Here is an 18622-nt window from a genome sequence, read left to right on the forward strand (position 1 = left end):
ACAACTAAAAATATATATTTAAAAAAAAAGAATTTTATACAAAGTATTTTATGAGGAATTATAAGAATAATTATGGCAATTCTAAAAGAAAAAGAAACACAAGATTAGTGTGAGCTACAATAGTGCCCAACATTTTGTACATATTTTGAACCTCTATTCCTCTTTTTTAGGTTTCTGACCACAGGTTTATAATATTCTTTTTTCTCAAACTGGAATTACAAAGACTGATAGAGGAGGCCTGTTAAATCCTTTGTGAAGTGTGACTATTAAGTGTATCTAGTCCCAAACCAAGTCAATACTTTAATAAGATATCAGCCACAAAGGTGGCACAAAAGAAGTAGCCCATTATTACAGGGATTTCAAACCAGGCTTCATATTCTCTCACCATTATATTTATTTATTGGCAAATGATAACCTTATTAGAGTTGAGCTATTTGTTTACAAAAGGTTCATTACTTATATGAGTTCTATCATTTCCAAGTTCATGTTGCCCATTAGAAAATGGGACACCTGATCAAACTCCTCTGGAGAGGGAATTGAAAGTTGGTCATAAAGTTGAGTTGTGTTGATCTAACAGAGAATTGTACAAAGTAATCTATTGCATTTGACTCTTCAGTATCAGGTCTGTAAAGGCCATTAGTTAAATATTGCCAGACATTGTTCTTGATGTAAGAATGGAATGGTTAAGAAGACAAAAGAGGTTGCTGCCCTCCTCAACCTTACACTGTAATAACCTCGACAGACAATAAACAAGCCAAAATAAACAAAGAAGGCAATTGCCTATACCAGGGGATCTTGAAGAACTAATTCTTCCACCTGCTTTATACAAAGTGAATTTTATACTTTAATAAATGCATAAAAAGGACTGAACTGTTGAAATCCACTGTGCTTCTGTTAGATATTTACTAATAAATTTTGAAACCAGCAAATCTCTTAGAACTTATAAATAAAAATTTCTCTTTTAGGTTGCAGAGAACACATCTTAGAAGATACAAAACCAGAATCTATAAGTGACACTACTGACTTGGCCCTACCACCTGAAATGCCAATTTTGATTGATTTCCATGCTCTGAAAGACATCCTTGGGCCCCCGATGTATGAAATGGAGGTGACCATTTTCATTTCTTAGTTGGTACTCACCAGTTTACTATGGTTGTTGTTAATAGGTCAAGGAGAAAATAAATTGGGTGTTTCTAGAGGCAGAGTTTTGTCTTAGAATCATAACATGTTTTCTGTTTGGTATCAGGTTTCAATACTTGATGTGAATGTGTGACCCTGGCCAGATTTTAGAAACCCACCCTCATATTTCTGTTACCCAGCTCCATTATATGAATAGTGTCCTAAATTTCTTTGACTTTCCTCCCTACAAGAATTATATTCCCACTGTATGCACGTTACATAAGGATTTCTTGTGCTATGAAGGGATTGGGAGAAGAGATAGGAAATCAATCTCATGCAAAATATCTGAAAACAAAGTACAGCTTTAGGTTCAAGCTGCTGCCTGTGCAAACCAGATGGAACCAATTGTTTCATTGTTAATAATTTCGTAGGTTAGGCTCACCTGCAGTCCCAGCAACTCAGGAGACTGTGGAAGGAAGATCATAAGTTTGAGGCCATCCTTAGGTTAAACCTGAGCACAAGTGTGGCACTATTTCCATCTTTCTCCCCTAACTTTACCTGATGGAAGAAGGCCTGCTCTTCAGAACTTAATTGAAGCAGTTGATGAAAAGAGGTTTTAGAAAATGACCATTGATAAGTTTGATCATGGAATATTTTTGGAAAACAAGTTGAATAGTACTGCCATCGGGCTCAGAAGATTGTTGGGATGTTTTTGTTGCAATTGTTCATTCTCTCATTTATCATATAGGACACAGTAACAGATTTATTTTATTGTTTGTTAACATTTTTTATTTTGCAAATAAAAATTCTGTCATCAGTAAAAAATAAAGTATAATTTTTTTAAAAAGAGAGAAAATGACCATTGAGGGCATTATTAAGTACTTTATAGGGCACTTAGATGAGCTTTTGTAAGTCAATAACTAGAAAAAGTTTGTATATACTATTGAATTCAGCTTTATTATTCCTTCTTTTGTCAGTTTAAGAGGAAGATTTCCAGAAAATGAATCTTATATATGCATAAGAAAAATCTCTTTATCTAATGTTTGAAATCATTCCAGTTGCTCTAGTTTTCCCTAAGTTCTTAAAACTAAGGAGAGGAGAAATTGTCTCAAACCCATCTTGTTTAGCTATTTAAACACTAATGAACTGGTCATTAGAGCTAATGGGCCTTTCTACAAAACTCTGTTACAAAAATAGAACTCGTTTACTCTTGACAGTAAATCCAGACTTGAACTATAGAATCAGAGGCATTATTTGGGTGCTTTGAATCCTTAAGATGTCATGGATTTGAATTTTGAAAGAAAAAAAACCTTCCTTCTTGGCCTGAGAGAATCAGTGATTTTGAGTGATGACCAAATGGGTTCTGATTCCTACAGGTCTGGTTGACTTTTTTTCCTCTAGGCTTTCCAGAAAAAGTATATCCCAGCAGTTCTTTAAGAATTTAGAGCTATAAATAAAAACAAAAAAAAATTGATACATGTTTGTGTTGCATAAACCCTTTTCTCCAGCCATTTCTGCTGATGTTAGTTTTGGAAGCATTGCTGACATTCCCAGAGTTTTGGCAAAGAAAGAGCCAAGAGAACAGAAATGAGATATTTTATAAATATTGCTTAGTAACTCTCTTTGATGTCATTGGAAAAAAAATGACTTTATTTTCCTTGTAGCATCTGAGCTATTACACATGAATTCTTCTAACCAATGTGAATCAAAAGGAAGACTCTTAATAGTCATTTTGCCTTTTATAAATGGAATTTTAGAACCAAACATCTGGTGACTGAGAGTTTGGAACATATTGTTCATTTTTTTTTTTTTTTTGCCCTGTAATCTGGGGTTTCTGTCTCTACCTACAGTTATCTGATGACAATTAGCCCCAAGTTATTTAACCATACTCTGCCTCAGCTTTTGTTTGTTTGCACTACTGGGAATTGAACCCAGGGCCTTGTGCATGCCAGGCAAGCACTCTACCACTGAGCTATACCCCCAGTCCCTGCTTTAGTTTTTAAATCTGTAAAATTAAGATTTATGGAACATTTCTTTATTATCCATGAGGGCCACCATTGAGACTAGAAATCTTCCCTTTTATACACAGAAAAATAATCTCAAAGACATTAAGTGAATTACATAAGTTTACAGAAGGCATGATCAGTAGAATCAGCATTCAAAATCAGATGTGACTCCAAGTTCAGTATTTTTCCTACTCTTCTTTGATACCCTGTCAGACAAAGGTAATTCCTGTCCTTGCCTGCTAAAAGACAGTGGCAATGATGTATGGCAGTTTAAAAAAAAAAAAAAAAAGGCATCTGCTGTACATCAGTTTTTTTATTTGCAGTATATTCGTAGCACACAGTTTTGGAAGGGGAGAGGCTGGGCTCCACCTCTTGGCCATTCCTATTGGTGTATCTGTTGTGTATCAGGCCTGGTGAAAGGCCCTCTACAAAGGATCTTTATTTATGGTGTCTTTCCAATAATAAATAAAGCAACAAGGCTTAGAGCATTTAAATAACTCGCCAGAAAACACAATTTATACCAGAATTGGCCTGCCTAGCTCCAAAGTTTGGCTGTTGGTTATATTAGAGAAACAGCACAGACACACAGAACAGGTCCTCTGCTCTTTGCAAAGAATTCCCAATGGCCAGGCTTGTCTCTCCTTCTTCGTGCTTTTCTAGATAAAAAATCTGAAGAGAGAGATTATAATACTGGAATATTGGAATACATGTTAAAATATTTCTAAGATGTCGTAAGGTATCTTTCTAGTTTGAATGCCTGTGTTCTCCATGAAGGCAAAAGTTTAAGGTCTGTTGTTTCTTCTAGAAAGAGTTTCATTCATTCTTTAAATACATATTAAGAACCTAATTTGTACGGTGGTGAATAGGCAGGATATGTTCTCTACTTTCTATAAGTTTAGGAAGAAAATAAATAAATAATTACAAATTGAGATTGATGCCATAAAGAAAACAAACAGGGTATACTGAGATAGGGAGTAACTGAACTAGACATCTCCAAGATACATCTTTAGAGGTAGACTTGACAATGGTAAAGGTAGACTTGCTGAGGAATGAAGGAAAGTTTTCAAAAAGAACTTACATGGGTCTGGCTAGAAGGATGGGGTATTTGTGATAGTGCCATTTTCCTGGATGGCGAAGATGGGGGGAAGTGGTGTGGGTTGCAAAGCAAACAGCTCCGTTGAACATGTTAAATCTGAAATGTCTATGAAGTATCTGTGGGCATTTAAACATGAAGATCTACTATTTGGAGGAAGATATAAATTATAGAGTTGTCCAAAAAATTGAGGATATTTAAAGCCCCAGAAATATTGAAATTAACTAAGGAAAAAGTGTACATAGAATAGAGCAAGTAGCCTAGGAACATGCCCTGCTGAACATCATTATTTAGGAATTATTTAGAAGAGCCATCACAAAAGACATAAAAAGAGAGGACAGAACTTTCAATCACAAAAGAGGATAATAGGATGTTGTGCTGCCATGAAAACAAAAGAGAAGATTTCAAGAAGGGAAGTCAAATGATGTTTACTTGTTTTTTGAGAGATCAAAGAAGCCAGGTGGTGCATGCCTGTAATCCCAGCAGCTCTGGGGGCTGAGGCAGGAGGATTGCAAGTTCAAAGCCAGCCTCAGCAACTTAGTGAGGCCCCAAGCAACTCAGTGAGACTCTGTCTCTAAAATAAAAAAAGGGCTGGGGATGTTGCTCAGTGGTTAAGCACCCTGGATTCAATCCCTGGTTCCAAAACAAACCCAGAAAAGGTGGTCAGAAAAATGTATATTGAAGTTAACAGTATGGAGGTTGGAGGTTCTTTGAAAGAGTGATTTCACAATGAATGATGGGGGTGATAGATTTTTAGAGTGTGCTGTAGAACGAATGGGAGGGAAGGAAATAGAATTAGTAGGTAGGCAGATTTTGAGAAATTCAGCTGTGAATGATTGCAGTGAAATTAGGTGGCTAAAAGGGAATTGGGAGCTCAAAGGGGGGACGTTTAGCATATCTGCTGATAAGAATAATCCAACAGACAGGGCTGATGCTTTGATGATGTGAGACGATGGGACCCAAAGCACACGTGGAAGATGTGACTTGCCATAGGAGAAGGGATACCCTTTGCAGGGAATTATAAATAAAGGGGCAAGTTATATACAAGGAAAAGACTGTAGTGACAGAGAGGAAAAGTCTGCTGGCTGCACAAGGACAGCAGTGAAGCTTGGACAGCTGGTGTGCAGGCAGAAAGTGGCCGAGGCCATGGGGAGAGTATAGGCCAGCCAGAAGGATGAGAGTGTGATGGGCAGGCAGGAGGGGGACTTAAAATGCAGGTTCAGAGGTAGTATGTTTTCTGTTAGTGACAAGGACCTAGAAAAGAATTGAGGGTTCAGGTGATGTTAAAAAAGAACTGAGAAGCCAGATATTGTGTGTTTACCAAAATACCAGGATGACAGCAGGAGTTAGGATGGTAAGGAAAGGAAGAGTGTCTTTGAGTGTGGAAGGTAGTGAGGAGAGAATGAAGAGGGAAAGCCAGCTGATGTAAGCAGGTTTTAATAGGAAGGAGGAAGAATATGGTCTGAAAGAGGTAAGGGGCTGCTTACTTAATGATAAACCCAAGGGGCTGCTTACTTAATGATAAACCCAGCCTCCTTAAATCTGATGTCTCTGATACGTGGGGTCATTATACGTATATTATTAGAGAGCTAGTAGAATTTGGTGAGTTAAGAGCTATAAAACACCCACTATAGTACCAAGTAAAAAAATGAACCAACTAGTTCCGACAACTACCATGCTCCCTAAAAAATAAAAAATAAAAAAACTTTTTATACTTCTAATTTTGTGTCCACATTCAATAACCTTTAATAATCCATTATTGTTTTTACTTTCATTGAAGTTGTGACTATAAAAATATATTAGTACCAAAAATGTTACTGACCTAGCAAATTGGCAGTGAAGAAAGGTGAGAAGGCACACTTTATTAATCAGTTATATCCCTTTAGAATTCTCTAAATGAGTTGAAAAATAGGTTCTAGGAACTTAGTCTAGATTTCAAATTTAGGAGCTGTATCATAGGTCACCTTTTCAAATACCATAACATTTCCTATAGAAAGAAGATCAGTTAAACCCACTTTTGAAAATAACCATAAAGGAAAAGTCTCCCTGTGCTGCAGCAGAAAGAACAGGGAAGAGAAGGCATGGGCACAAGTGTCCTGAAGCAGCCTAGACTAGGTCCACGCCACCCCAGCTCTCCCAGTGCAGGCCTAGCTCAAAGCACACCCCCAGTCAATCCTAGGAGGGGCCTTCTGGTTTAGGGCCATGTGCCTATTCCCTCACTGTGCCCTTGTATTTTCTCAAGTGGGAGACAAGAGCCCGTGTTTCTGCCTCATGGAGATTACATGAAAAGAGTAGATCACCAAAGAATATCGGCTGCTTTTAGGAAGGGGCATCCCCAAAGTGATGAAGGACCGTGAGTACAACTGGTTAGGGGCAGGATTCATGTCATTTGATTGTCCCTGACTCCTTTTATATTTTTAGAGAGTCCCCCCACCTTGTATGAAACTTCATACAAGGTGGTATATGAAGTGTCTGCTGCTGACCATGGTGTATGAAAAACCCTTATCTAAAGATTATTACCCTTAACAGGCAATAAAAGGAAGAGGATAGACATGCAGATTTTAAAACCATCCTGAATAGGGCACATCCAAAGGTGAGTTCAAGGAATTCCATCATCATGCTCATCTTTTAAGCAAACAAAATCAGCTTCTAGAAATGGGCAAAGAAATAAATGGGCACTAACTAAATGCCCCCAAAGAATCATGAGAGTAAATGACTTCTCCATCCTACTCCAGCTAAACATGCTGCAGTTGCCTTATTAAAGACTGCACTGTGGGGTTGGGGTTGTGGCTCAGTGGCAGAGCACCTGCCTCGCACGTGTGAGCACCACATAAAAATAAAAAAAATAAAAAGACTGCACTGATGCTACAGACCCAGTCTGGCCCAGCACCCCATAAAGCAGCAGCTGTGCCAAGAAAAGGCCCTAAAGTATCTTCTGGGGGGATGGGGTTCTAGGGATTGAACCCAGGTATAATCTATACTGAGGTACATCCTCAGCCCCTTTTATTTTTTTTATTTTGAGATGGGGTCTTGCTAAGTCGTCCATGCTGGCTTTGCATTTGCAGTCCTCCTGACCCAGCCTCCTAAGATTACAGGCATGTGCAACTGGACTAGTGAAAGGATCTTAAAGCAGCTGTTAGCAATGTAAGAGGGCAGACCGGGGCTATACAATTCAGCTTTAAGAAATGACTGTGGCAGGACTAAGGTGTAGCTCAGTGGTAGAGTGCTTGCCTAGCATACATGAGACCCTGGGTTCAGTTCCTTGTACTGGAAAAATAAAATCCTTAATGCTACGAAAACAAATCCACAACTAGAAAAATCAATATTCATAAATCCAAGGCTTGTGGTCTCAGTACGAAGACTCCGAAGAGATAATCAGGTAGATAGCTACTATTGCTACAGCCCTGGAAGGAACATAAAAAATGTTGTTTCAATCAAATATCACTATTTTTAGCCAATCAAAAGGAAAGGGAAGTATAAAATTGATACACAAATTCTCCTTAAACACTGATGTCATTCTAAGAATGCAACCTTATAAGACCCATCCTATTATTAATTAGGTTTTCTTTAAATATTTTAAATGCCTCCTTGGTCTGCATATTTACTTATTGCTAGTAGTAGAATATTGAGAAACAGAAATACTGAGGTACTAAGGTTCCATGGTATCTACGGAAAAAACATCCTAAACTTCAAGCCCCAGTCTGTCTTGGTTAATATAACTGATGACTCCACAAACCAGTAATGGGAATACAAGCTGACAGGAAAGGACTGGTAGATGAACACTGTTTAATAATGACTGTGTTGAGCCACCTTGTAGGGAATGCTAGAGAGCACAACTCATTTCCTGTAGAGGGGTAAAATGGCCTGCACTCACAAGAATATGTGTCTGTACGCCATCATTTCTGAAGGAGAAACATGTGGAATCTGGCACTGGTTTCATTGTGAGAGCACCTGCCCTCAAAAATATGACTTCAAGTCTAAGAATTAAATGTTCTTTCCTCTTTAAGAACTCCTATTGGCCTTGATCACAGAGTTTCCAGGTTTGGTAGAACCCGTTGATATTAAATTCCACAGATTTGTCATTAGTCTCATCTATCAGAACACTCACTACCAAGTCACAATAGTGATTGTGAGCCTGCATGCTTTTGGTTTAGCCATAGGCACTTATCTACACCACCCTCTTCCAGTTAAAAGCCTCTCAATCACTTCTGCCCAAAGAACCAAGACGCTCCAGCAGATGATGAGTGTTGGAAAACAGGCTTGGTTTCTTTTTTTCAAGCTTAAAACTACTTTTTTGGGGGGGAGGGGTGCCAGTGTTAAAAATGTAGCTTTTAATATAAACCTTGACCCAAATGCCATTAACTTCAGAAAAAATTTGGTGGAGAGAAGAAAGTTTTTTCATTTAGGAAAAATAACCATTATCTTTTTTCCTAATCTTCAACACACACAATTTAAACATATACAGTTGCTTTAACACTTTACATAATTCCTATGTACTGGAGCAATAACAAGATCGAAATACAATTATATTCTTAAACACTGGGTCAAGGCTTTACATAAAAATACCATCCTACTTCCCCCCACCCCCCCCCACCCCGGCTTGGTTTCTTGAAGCAACATTATGATCAAGGAGAATCACATCACTGCTTCTTTGGGGATCCTTTCAGTATTGTTTGACAAATAAGTTGAGGATAAAGCTCTAAGAAAATGATTTTCTTGTTCATCAAATGACTTTTTGTGATATATTAAACATGATTTAGTATATTGAGAATTTTTCTTCAGGACTGTTTAACCCCACCCTAGAAAGGAGCCAAATTAGATGTCATTCAGGTGTAGAAAATTTATTTTATATTAAGGGGGATTAAAAAAAAAAAAAAAACTTAGTGACCACTTTAAATAGTACTGATTTTTTGCATAAAAAATCAGTTGCACATGCCTTTTCTCTCTCCTCTCCCCTCTCCCCACCACATAAATCTAGAACACTGCAAGTGCCAAAGTCAGAGGGAACTGAGATCAGTAGTCTAGCACCAGTTCAGCTGATGCTTTAACCTATCCTGTGAAGTTTAATGCAAATTAATTTTTTTTTAAAACCAAGAACTGAACCCAGGGGGTGCCTACCCACTGAGCCACATCCCCAGTCCTCCACCCTTTTTGTTTTTAAATTTTGAAACAGGTTCTTGATCAGTTGCTCAGGCTAGCCTTGAACTTGAATTCTCTGCCTCAGCCTCCCAGCCACTGGGATTATAGGCATGCACCACTGTACCCAGCTAGAGTAAACTTTAAAAAAAAGACTTTCACTGTCCAAGCCCATTGGAAAAGGAATAAGCAGCAGCAATCCATCCTCTAACTAGAAACCCACACTGCAGACATTACTGTTCCTTGGTGAGAAAGTTACTTGTCAGTAGAAAAATCTCCTATTGAATAGTGCTTGGTGGACATACTGTGCTCGGTTCCTCTCCCATGAATTACTTCCATAGGATAAGAAATTCACAGGTTCAAGAGATACGGTATAAGTTAATATTGCTGTCTTTTAGCTGTTGCTCTGTGTTTCCTTAACTTCAGTGTGTTAACCTATATAGCCTATCACGTGGGTGAGCAGCACGTTCATTTTAAAATGGCAGCCAGGCAGCACAGTGAACTCCAGTCAGTAAACGAACTCAAGATATCACTAATGGGTATTTTACAGTATCTCTGCACAATAACAGAGAAAGTAAAGGTAAGTGTTAGAGAAATAAAATGTAGGGGTAATATAGACCTTCACACTTGACCCCTGGAGCCAATACTTCCTAAATATGTGTTAATAAGAGGGTTTCTATTTCCTTGGATTCATCATTACCTACAGTGAAGTTAGGTTCTGGAGTGAGAGTGTGTGTGTGTACATGTATATATGTACAGCCTAATAAAGAAATTTCAATAGAGAAGACTGCTGGGCTTCTTGAAAATTAGAATACATATAATTAGATCTGATTCTTAAAAAGCAAAGTTATTCACACATATTTTAATGTCAAATTACTTCTGATAAATGCCAAAGAGGAAGTTTAGGTATTTCTTCTGGCAGAAAGCCAGAAAGCAAGTGGTAAGTATGACTCAGAATCATGCTGGGTAATAAGTATATTGAGATATATAACTTAAGTCTTCTATGGTAAAAGCAGACCCCTGCAGGATAGCACGATTTTATTAGTCTGAAAATAACTTGGCACTTCTTGGCATAACTGATTGTTTTCTTCATTCTTTCAAGGTATCTGAGCGTTTGAATCAACCAGGAGTGGCAATAGGTTTGGCTTGGACTCCCTTAGGTGGGAAAATCATGTTTGTGGAGGCAAGTCGAATGGATGGTGAAGGTCAGTTAACACTGACTGGCCAACTAGGGGATGTCATGAAGGAGTCTGCCCATCTTGCTATTAGCTGGCTCCGCAGCAATGCAAAGAAATACCATCTGACTAATGGTACGTGGCTTGCAATACTTGGGATACAGCTGTGAAGGAAGAACCACCTTCAAATCATGATCCAGGAGGCATCTCACAATTCTATGACAAAGATTAAGATGAGCTTTAAATTATCACTTCCACCATTCAGTGAAGTACAGAACTGTTTTTGAACCCCTATAGGGATCCTAGTACCTATTTTTAGGACTGAACTAGAAACTAATTCAAACGGTCTATTTTATTTTGCTTTGTTTTGAATCTTACTTAGAATAGAATAAATCTATTCTTCCAGACCTTCACTCTAATTGTACTATTCATTAATATTTTGAAGGATTCATTTACCCAAAACATTCATTCTTGTCCGATTTTCTTTTTTAGGATAAAAAGAAAACAGGTTCAATGTTTCTACATTAAAATCGTTTTTTCCTTTTTAAAGCTTTTGGAAGTTTTGATCTTCTTGACAACACAGACATCCATCTGCACTTCCCAGCTGGAGCTGTCACAAAAGATGGACCATCTGCTGGTGTTACCATAGTAACCTGTCTCGCCTCACTTTTTAGTGGGCGGTTGGTACGTTCAGATGTAGCCATGACTGGAGAAATTACACTAAGAGGTCTTGTTCTTCCAGTAAGTATGGAAAAACTACTTATATGGCTTGAAATTCATTTAAAATTTAAATTAATAGTGGTTTGTCTTCTTTTTGTAAACACTTTGGTTTAAGCATACATTAAATTTTTATACCTATAATTAATCATTTTAAACTTTTGATTAAGAAAAGAAAACATAATTTTCCTCATGTTCTCCCATCTAAAAGACTTGTTAAGTGCGATCATCAGAAATATCACCAGTTCACATGAAGATTTACACTCTTAGTTAGCTATTGTTAAATCTGTTGTGCATGTATGATATAGGATAGTTGTTTTTAAGCTTTAAACCCAGTTCTTACTTTTTGAAGTTCCTTTAAGATTACCCATCCACTTATAGAAATCTTAGATTTAGTTGATAGAATTAAAGAAAAACAACTACTATAAAATTGAAACTGACTTAAGGATTAACCATATCTAATTGTTAAATTTTGAAAAAGTTCTATACTTGTTGGGTCTTGGAACTCCCATCCCTATTTTAAACTATTTAAAAACACTGGTAAAATGCATAGAATTGAGAAAGTATTTAGGGTTTTAAGTGATTAGTTATCACTATCAGTCTATAACAAACTTTAGCAGGTTCATAGCAAATTGAGAGGAGAAAGAAATGTTCTTTACTCTGAGAAACTCCTTCTTTAATGAAGTAATGGTGAAAATAGATCATAGAATTGCCAGGTGTGGTGGCGCCTGCCTGTAATCCCAGTAATTATGGAAGCTGAGACAGGAGGGCTGCAAGTTCAAGGCCAGCCGTGGCAATTTAGAAGGCCCAAAGCAACTTACCCATACCCTGTTTCAAAATAAAAAGTACTGAGGATGTAGCTCAGTGGTAGAGGGCCTCTGGATTCATTCCCCAACAACAAAACAACCAATTAGAAATGCTCTCTGTTGCTCAATTTTTAAAAGTTCAATTAGGTAATATTCTAAACTGTTATGATGGTGTATTTGTATATCTATATTCAATTAAAAAAGAATCACTCATCTCTTTTCTTTTCCTTAACCAACAACTATTATAGTTCATACTATAAAGTGGTAGTTCATATTAGCTGAGCTACTAAAGGAAATGAGAGGGGCTTTATTGACCACAAACTCTTACTTTGGTCTCCTGGTCCATGGTAGACTACTAAGCAAGGAATAAAGGAGAATAAATTATAATACTCAAAAACCAGTGGTGTGATAAACTGACAATTCACCCAACTTCTGGGGAGATAGATGTGTCCTGGCTTATGAATCAGAATTGGAAGTAGAGACACCTCCCAGCAGAAATGCAGATAAAGCCTCATTCAGAGCCAAAAGATGCAGATCAAGAGAACAAGAAAGTCACTGAAATCTCTATAGAACAAATAGGCCTCCTACATGGATGGTTCCCTCCCCTCAAGAGCAAATAACAATGCACGTATGTAAAGGCTTCCCCATGTCTAGCTGAGGAGCCACAGCTTTGAGTAAGCCTTCAATTTTAAACTATTACAAAGAGACATAAGGAAAGCAGTGACATTTAAAAGACCTGCTAAGGCTGAAGAAAACAATTTAAGAACAGAAGACAAAACTGTCAGATTTAAAAGTCCAGACTTAGAACTGGCTGAAGAACTACTCTGAAAAAAATTAGACTGGGCATGGTGGCACACACCTGTAATCCTAGCTACTCAGGTGGCTGAGGTAGGAGGATCTCAAGTTCCAGGTCAGCCGGGACAATTTATTGAAACCCTGTCTCAAAATACAAAAAAGAGCTGGGGATGTAGCTCAGTGTCCCTACATTTAATCCCCAGTCTCCTCCTGAACCCCCTCCCCACCCCACCCCCACACACAAAGTGAAAATTATAGTTAAAAACAATCTGAGAGATCCAGCACCTAATAGTAATATTATGGCAAAGAGGAAAGTGGAATTAAACAAATTGTCAAAGAAAAAATGAAACATTCCCCCAATTGAAGGTATCTTCAGATTGAAGGACCTGTACCAACCAGGAAGATGTCATCCTCTTGGCTTTGCAGATCACTAAGGATAAAGGTGTCGTAAGTGACAGTGGATGTGCAGTACCTTTAAAACTGAGTGAAAATTATTTTAAATTTAGTCGTGTCCATGGCCTTACTATGAAGTATGAAAGCAAAATAGACTTTTTCCTTTGTGCAAATGGAATCTGTTTATCTTACATACTTTTTGAAGAAGGTACTTTTGAGTGTACTTCTGGTGGCATGAAAGAAACTTCAGAGGACAGCAGTGGGGTAGAATCATGAGGGGAAGGTGACAGTGGTGCAGGAAGGCCTGATAGAGCAGATGGCTGGAGAGCTCCCAGTGCAGTCTCTAGGGATTACCTGTTGTAGGTGGTGTGACCGAGAGCTCTGTTATCTTTTGCTGTATAATACATCACCCCCAAACAATAATATGTTTTATTCTAAAATTCCCATGGCTCAGAAATTCAGGAGAGGCTTGGCCACTTTTTTCTCGCTCAAGGTCTCTCATCTTACCGTCAATAAGGCTGGATCTGTTTCTAAGGTAGCTCATGCACATGTCTAGCAAATTAGGTCTGGTGTTGGCAGAAGACCCCAGATCCCCACCTTACAGGCTTTTCTATAAGCTGTGTGGGTGACCTCAAACATGGTGACTTGCTGCCTAGCTCTGGGGGATGTGATCAGAGATCTATCCAAGTAGAAGTGCTTTTTTTTTTTTTTAATGACTTAACCTTGAAAGTTATATAGCATCACTCCCACCACACTCTATTCTTGTAAAGGAGTCATAAAACCTGGCCTACATTCAAAGGGAGGGGAATTAAGACTCCATCTTTTGTGAAGGGACCATTGATTGTGGATCTATTTTAAAACTGCCTAAATAGCTTAGAGGTATATTTTCTTCATGAAGTGTGACACAGAGGTCCTGGTTTACGAAGCTCTGTAGCAACATTTCTAAATTATTTTTCCTCCTTTGGCAATCACATCTTTTTGTGTGTGTGTGTGTGTGTGTGTGTGGTGCTGAGGATTGAACCCAGGGCCTTGTGCATGCGAGGCAAGCACTCTACCAACTGAGTTATATCCCCAACCCCTTAATTTCACTTTTAACATAAAGATATGAAAATTATACATATTAATGGGATACCACATAATGTTTGACATGTTACATTGTGTGATATTTAAATCAAGTTAAGTATATTTATGTCTTCAAACATTTATCCATTTACTAAGAACAGTATTTATGGTCAAAATAATGCTATATATAGTTTTTCAGAATAAACCTGAAGATTGGTGTTATTACAAAATGGAGTATGTTAACCTTGGCCATAAAAAAGGAATTGTTGATAAATGAGGTACCCACCCACCCCTATCAAAAATTTAGATTTTCTCTCATTTAAAACAATTCAATGTAACAGAAAGAAAAAGGTCACTTTTTTAAAACCTTAATGGCTTCCTAGCTTATTCTATTAAAATGGAAGATGGTTCAGATGTCTTAATTATATTCAGTGAAAGAAAGTTGGATCATAGTTTCTTTCACAGCTTGAGGGTGATCACAAACCTTAAAAAGTGTTTTCTCTCCTTACAGGTGGGTGGAATTAAAGACAAAGTTCTGGCAGCACACAGAGCAGGATTAAAGCAAATCATTATTCCTCAGAGGAATGAGAAGGACCTTGAAGAAATCCCAAGCAATGTACGACAAGACTTAAGTTTTGTCACAGCAAGCTGCCTGGATGAAGTTCTTAATGCAGCTTTTGACGGTGGCTTTACTGTCAAGACCAGACCTGGTCTTGTAAATAGCAAGTTATAGGCCCCAAACTTGTTAGAATTTAATGTTTGGAAGTACTGAAAGAGACTGACAAGTTCGATTTTATTCACATCAATAAGAGTAATCACAAGAGTAATGAACCTCATTCAACTAGTGGCTAATGTTTATTATGAAAACATGATCTGTTAATAAACTGATAAAAGTAGAATCCTTGTCTTCAGTGGAATCCCTAGTCCTCAGTGTAATCCACAGAACCCAAGCATCTGTATTACCTGAGAACTTGTTAGAAATAAAAATTCTCAGAGCCAGTTCAGACCTGACTCAAACTCTGGGGACATGGGGCCCTCCAGGTAATTCTGACAGTCAACTTCAGGAACCACTGGTGTAAACCATTACCCTCAGCAGACTCACCTGTAGGCTTTATTGGATCCTGGAACCAATCACTTAGAAGGGGAACTTGCAAAGATGAAAAATATAGCCAACTATTTGTCCTTGTGGAAAACAAACATCCTGGCCCTGGGTGCCTACAGTCTCAGGAAAGAAAGTTCAGTTCTCAGAGGGAGGCACAGCTATCCCTCTTGAGGAATAGTTTTTCAGAATAAAGGCTTCAAATTCTGTCTTCTGCAATTCACTTCTGATAGTTTGCTTGTGCCAATTCCAAAGTCTGTCTACTTCCCATCCCTATCTTCTGTGTTCAGTCCAAGGTAGTGGGTAACTATGAAGGCAGGCTCTAGCTGTGTAAACTTTTTGTTATCTTCCTTTTCGAATCTGTGAAATGTAACTAGTGGTACCTACTACACTATTACTGTGAAGATTAAATGTAAAATAACATTAAGCAATTTTAACTATTATTCCAACCAGTATTGAACTTTAGAATCAAAATATTATATTACAAAAGAGAGCCGGGAGCAGGGGTGCATGCCTGTAATCCCAGTGGCTCAGAAGGCTGAGGCAGGAGGATGGAGAGTTCAAAGCCAGCCTGAGCAACTTGGCAAGACCCTGTCTCAAAATAAAATGTAAAAAGGGCTGAGGATGCAGCTTAGTGGTTAAGCTTCCCTGGGTTCAATCCCCAGTACAAAATTTTATTTATATATATATATATATTTTTTTTTTTTTTTTAACTTCTGGATCAGAATGAAGTCTGAAAGTTTCCCAATACTTGACTATCTTATCAACTACTGTAATTTTATTTCTATGCAGTCATCTCACACAAGGGGATAAAAGAAACATGCCAGGACTGTTAATTTGCCTTCAGCAACCAGAGGGAACTAATCCACACCCAAATTGCTCTGCCTCATTCCATCCAGAATGGCAACAACATGTAGTAAAACTCAGGTTCTCTGTATTCTTCCTTAGTCTTGAATATGCAGTTTGAACTTGTGTACAACACCCAGGACTCCTCTGTGCCCTCTTTAAAAATGTCTTCCCTTTTGAAAAAAATCTCTGAGAAAATCGACAGTCTTCCCCTTGTGAGACTTTTCTCTAGCAATGTTGGTTAGTTGGGAAGAAGGCAATGTTTGTTTGAAATTTGAGTTATTGTTTCTTTGCCTCTTTAATTGGGCAAAATATAAAGTTTGCCATTTCTAAATGTCTAAATATTCAGGCACATCAATGACATTCACAGTATAACTGCTGTCCACGCTATTTTTTTTTTTAATCACAAACTGTACCCATGGGAAACCCTGCTATGCGCTTCTTTTCGGGTGTCTACCCAAAGTGGAATTGCTGGCTCCTATGTGCTGTGACCTGAACGTCCCCCAAAACTTAAGTGCCGAATTTGGTCACTATACTATTAATAAGAGGCATAAACCTAACCAAGTATTGGTGATTGATGAGGTCACGGGGGCTGTCTCATGAATGGATTTAGTAGACTTTACAAAAGGCTCAAGGGAACCAGCTAGACTCTTTTTGCCCTTCGGTTCCTTCCCCCACGTGCAGCCACAAGACTCCCTCTCGGCAGCAGAGACCCAGGCCCTCAGACGCTATTGGAGCCTTAATCTTGGACTTGCCCAGTCCCCAGATCTGAGAGAAATAAATTTGTCTTTTATAAATTACCTAGTCTTCAGTATTTTATTACAGCACCACAAACAAAACATATAATCCGAACTTTTTAACCAAATTTCTTTTCCATCTTGGCTGCTCTATTTGACATGCCCACCAGCAATGCACATAAGTTCCAGTTTTTCTCATTGCCAACACTTTGATAATAGCCTTCCTAACGAGTGTGACAATAGTATTTTGATTCAAATTTCCCTAACAACTTGTGAGCTGAGTATCTTTTTCTAGCACTTATTTACAAGATACTCAGAGCTTACTAGTTGTTACTCTAAGACCTCCTTGTATCACAAAAAGCTAGACTTCATATTGAAAATGTTAACCTTGGGATCTATGTATTTAACCACAGTTTTTTTAATGCATAGGCTTTTAAAATTCTTAAGGTATTAAAACTAAATAAAGGTTTAAGGCCTTGGTTATCAATTTTATATTTCTAATAGAAGTGTATAAGTTTTTACTACCCATTTTTTGGTCCCTGTTTAAACCTTACCATGAATAACCATGCATCAGAGGCTGAGATTCTTAATCACTTGATTACCTGTAAATTCAGTGAAAAAGACTGCATATTTATCATCTGGCAAATATGTGACCATAGGTAAGGTTCCATGATTGTGAATATTAAACACCTGAAATTTTAAACGAGTAGTGGGCATACAGTGTTATGTTCTAGAACATGTAATGATTTCCTTTTCTTCTGATAGCAATCAAGACTTGCATTCTGGGATGGGGGTGTAGCTCAATGGTAGAGCACAGGCCCTGGATTCACCCCCAACACAAAAATAAAATTTAAAAATTGCATTCTGGCCATAACACAGATCCTCTTTAGAAACAAAGGAGTTTCATTTCTAGTAACACCTCTAATTGATAGGTTTTGGTTGCTTCAGGTAAGAGGATTTTGATTCCCATCTGGACACAGTCATTAGTAGTGGTATCTACCACAAGCTTCCAGTACTAGGTAACACATGCCCCTACCCAAGTCACCCTGTCAGGTAATCAACTTGCCCAGTTAAAAGGACTTATATTTCCTTTATTACTGAAATGAGGTAAGCCTTACTATTAAGAGTCTTTGATATTAAGTCACTTTTGTCAATTTCCTTCTAAAACCCAAAGTTTAAGTGGGATTATTAGATGTAAACATCATGTAGTCTTGTTTTGCTTTAATGAAAAAAACATGTTCAAACTCACATTACTTTGGCCAAAATGAAAAGCTGTATTTGAGCTTTGCCCTGTGAAAACTTCAGTATTAAAGGAAAAAAAGAAGAAATCAGACTACAGTCACCAATTTGATTCATGATCCAATATTAACACTCATTATTTTGTTTTGTTTTACTAACATGTAGTGAATCCTACAAAGAATATATTCTTTATTTTTAAAAAAGCACCAAAACAGGAAGGAAATATTGGAAATATCTGAATAAATAAACAACAGGCAATTGACTGGTCATTGAGAGGTTTTAAAACAGTTGTATCAAAGTAATTTTAATTCTAAGAAAAGCTTTATTCGCAATAAAAATTCACTTATTTGAAACATACTATAGTCTGTACTTAACGAACTAAAGAATAGTTATTCAATC

General features: G+C 37.7%; 1 protein-coding gene across 1 annotated transcript in view; it reads left to right on the top strand.

The window, feature by feature from the left end:
* Lonp2 (lon peptidase 2, peroxisomal) overlaps positions 1 to 15306 on the top strand; it is a 105546-nt gene extending 90240 nt beyond the window's left edge. The window contains exons 12-15 of the mRNA XM_046435104.2: positions 966 to 1108; positions 10457 to 10664; positions 11080 to 11270; positions 14814 to 15306. Coding sequence (XP_046291060.1) covers positions 966 to 1108; positions 10457 to 10664; positions 11080 to 11270; positions 14814 to 15035 — 764 coding nt within the window. The 3' untranslated portion in view covers positions 15036 to 15306. The remainder of the gene's footprint in view (positions 1 to 965; positions 1109 to 10456; positions 10665 to 11079; positions 11271 to 14813) is intronic.
* The last annotated feature ends 3316 nt before the right edge of the window (positions 15307 to 18622 follow it).

This window comes from Marmota monax, unplaced genomic scaffold, assembly GCF_021218885.2.
Source record: "Marmota monax isolate L192 unplaced genomic scaffold, Marmota_monax_Labrador192_F-V1.1 WCK01_AAM20220418_F8-fsc00024, whole genome shotgun sequence".
Classification (NCBI taxonomy): Eukaryota; Metazoa; Chordata; class Mammalia; order Rodentia; family Sciuridae; genus Marmota; species Marmota monax.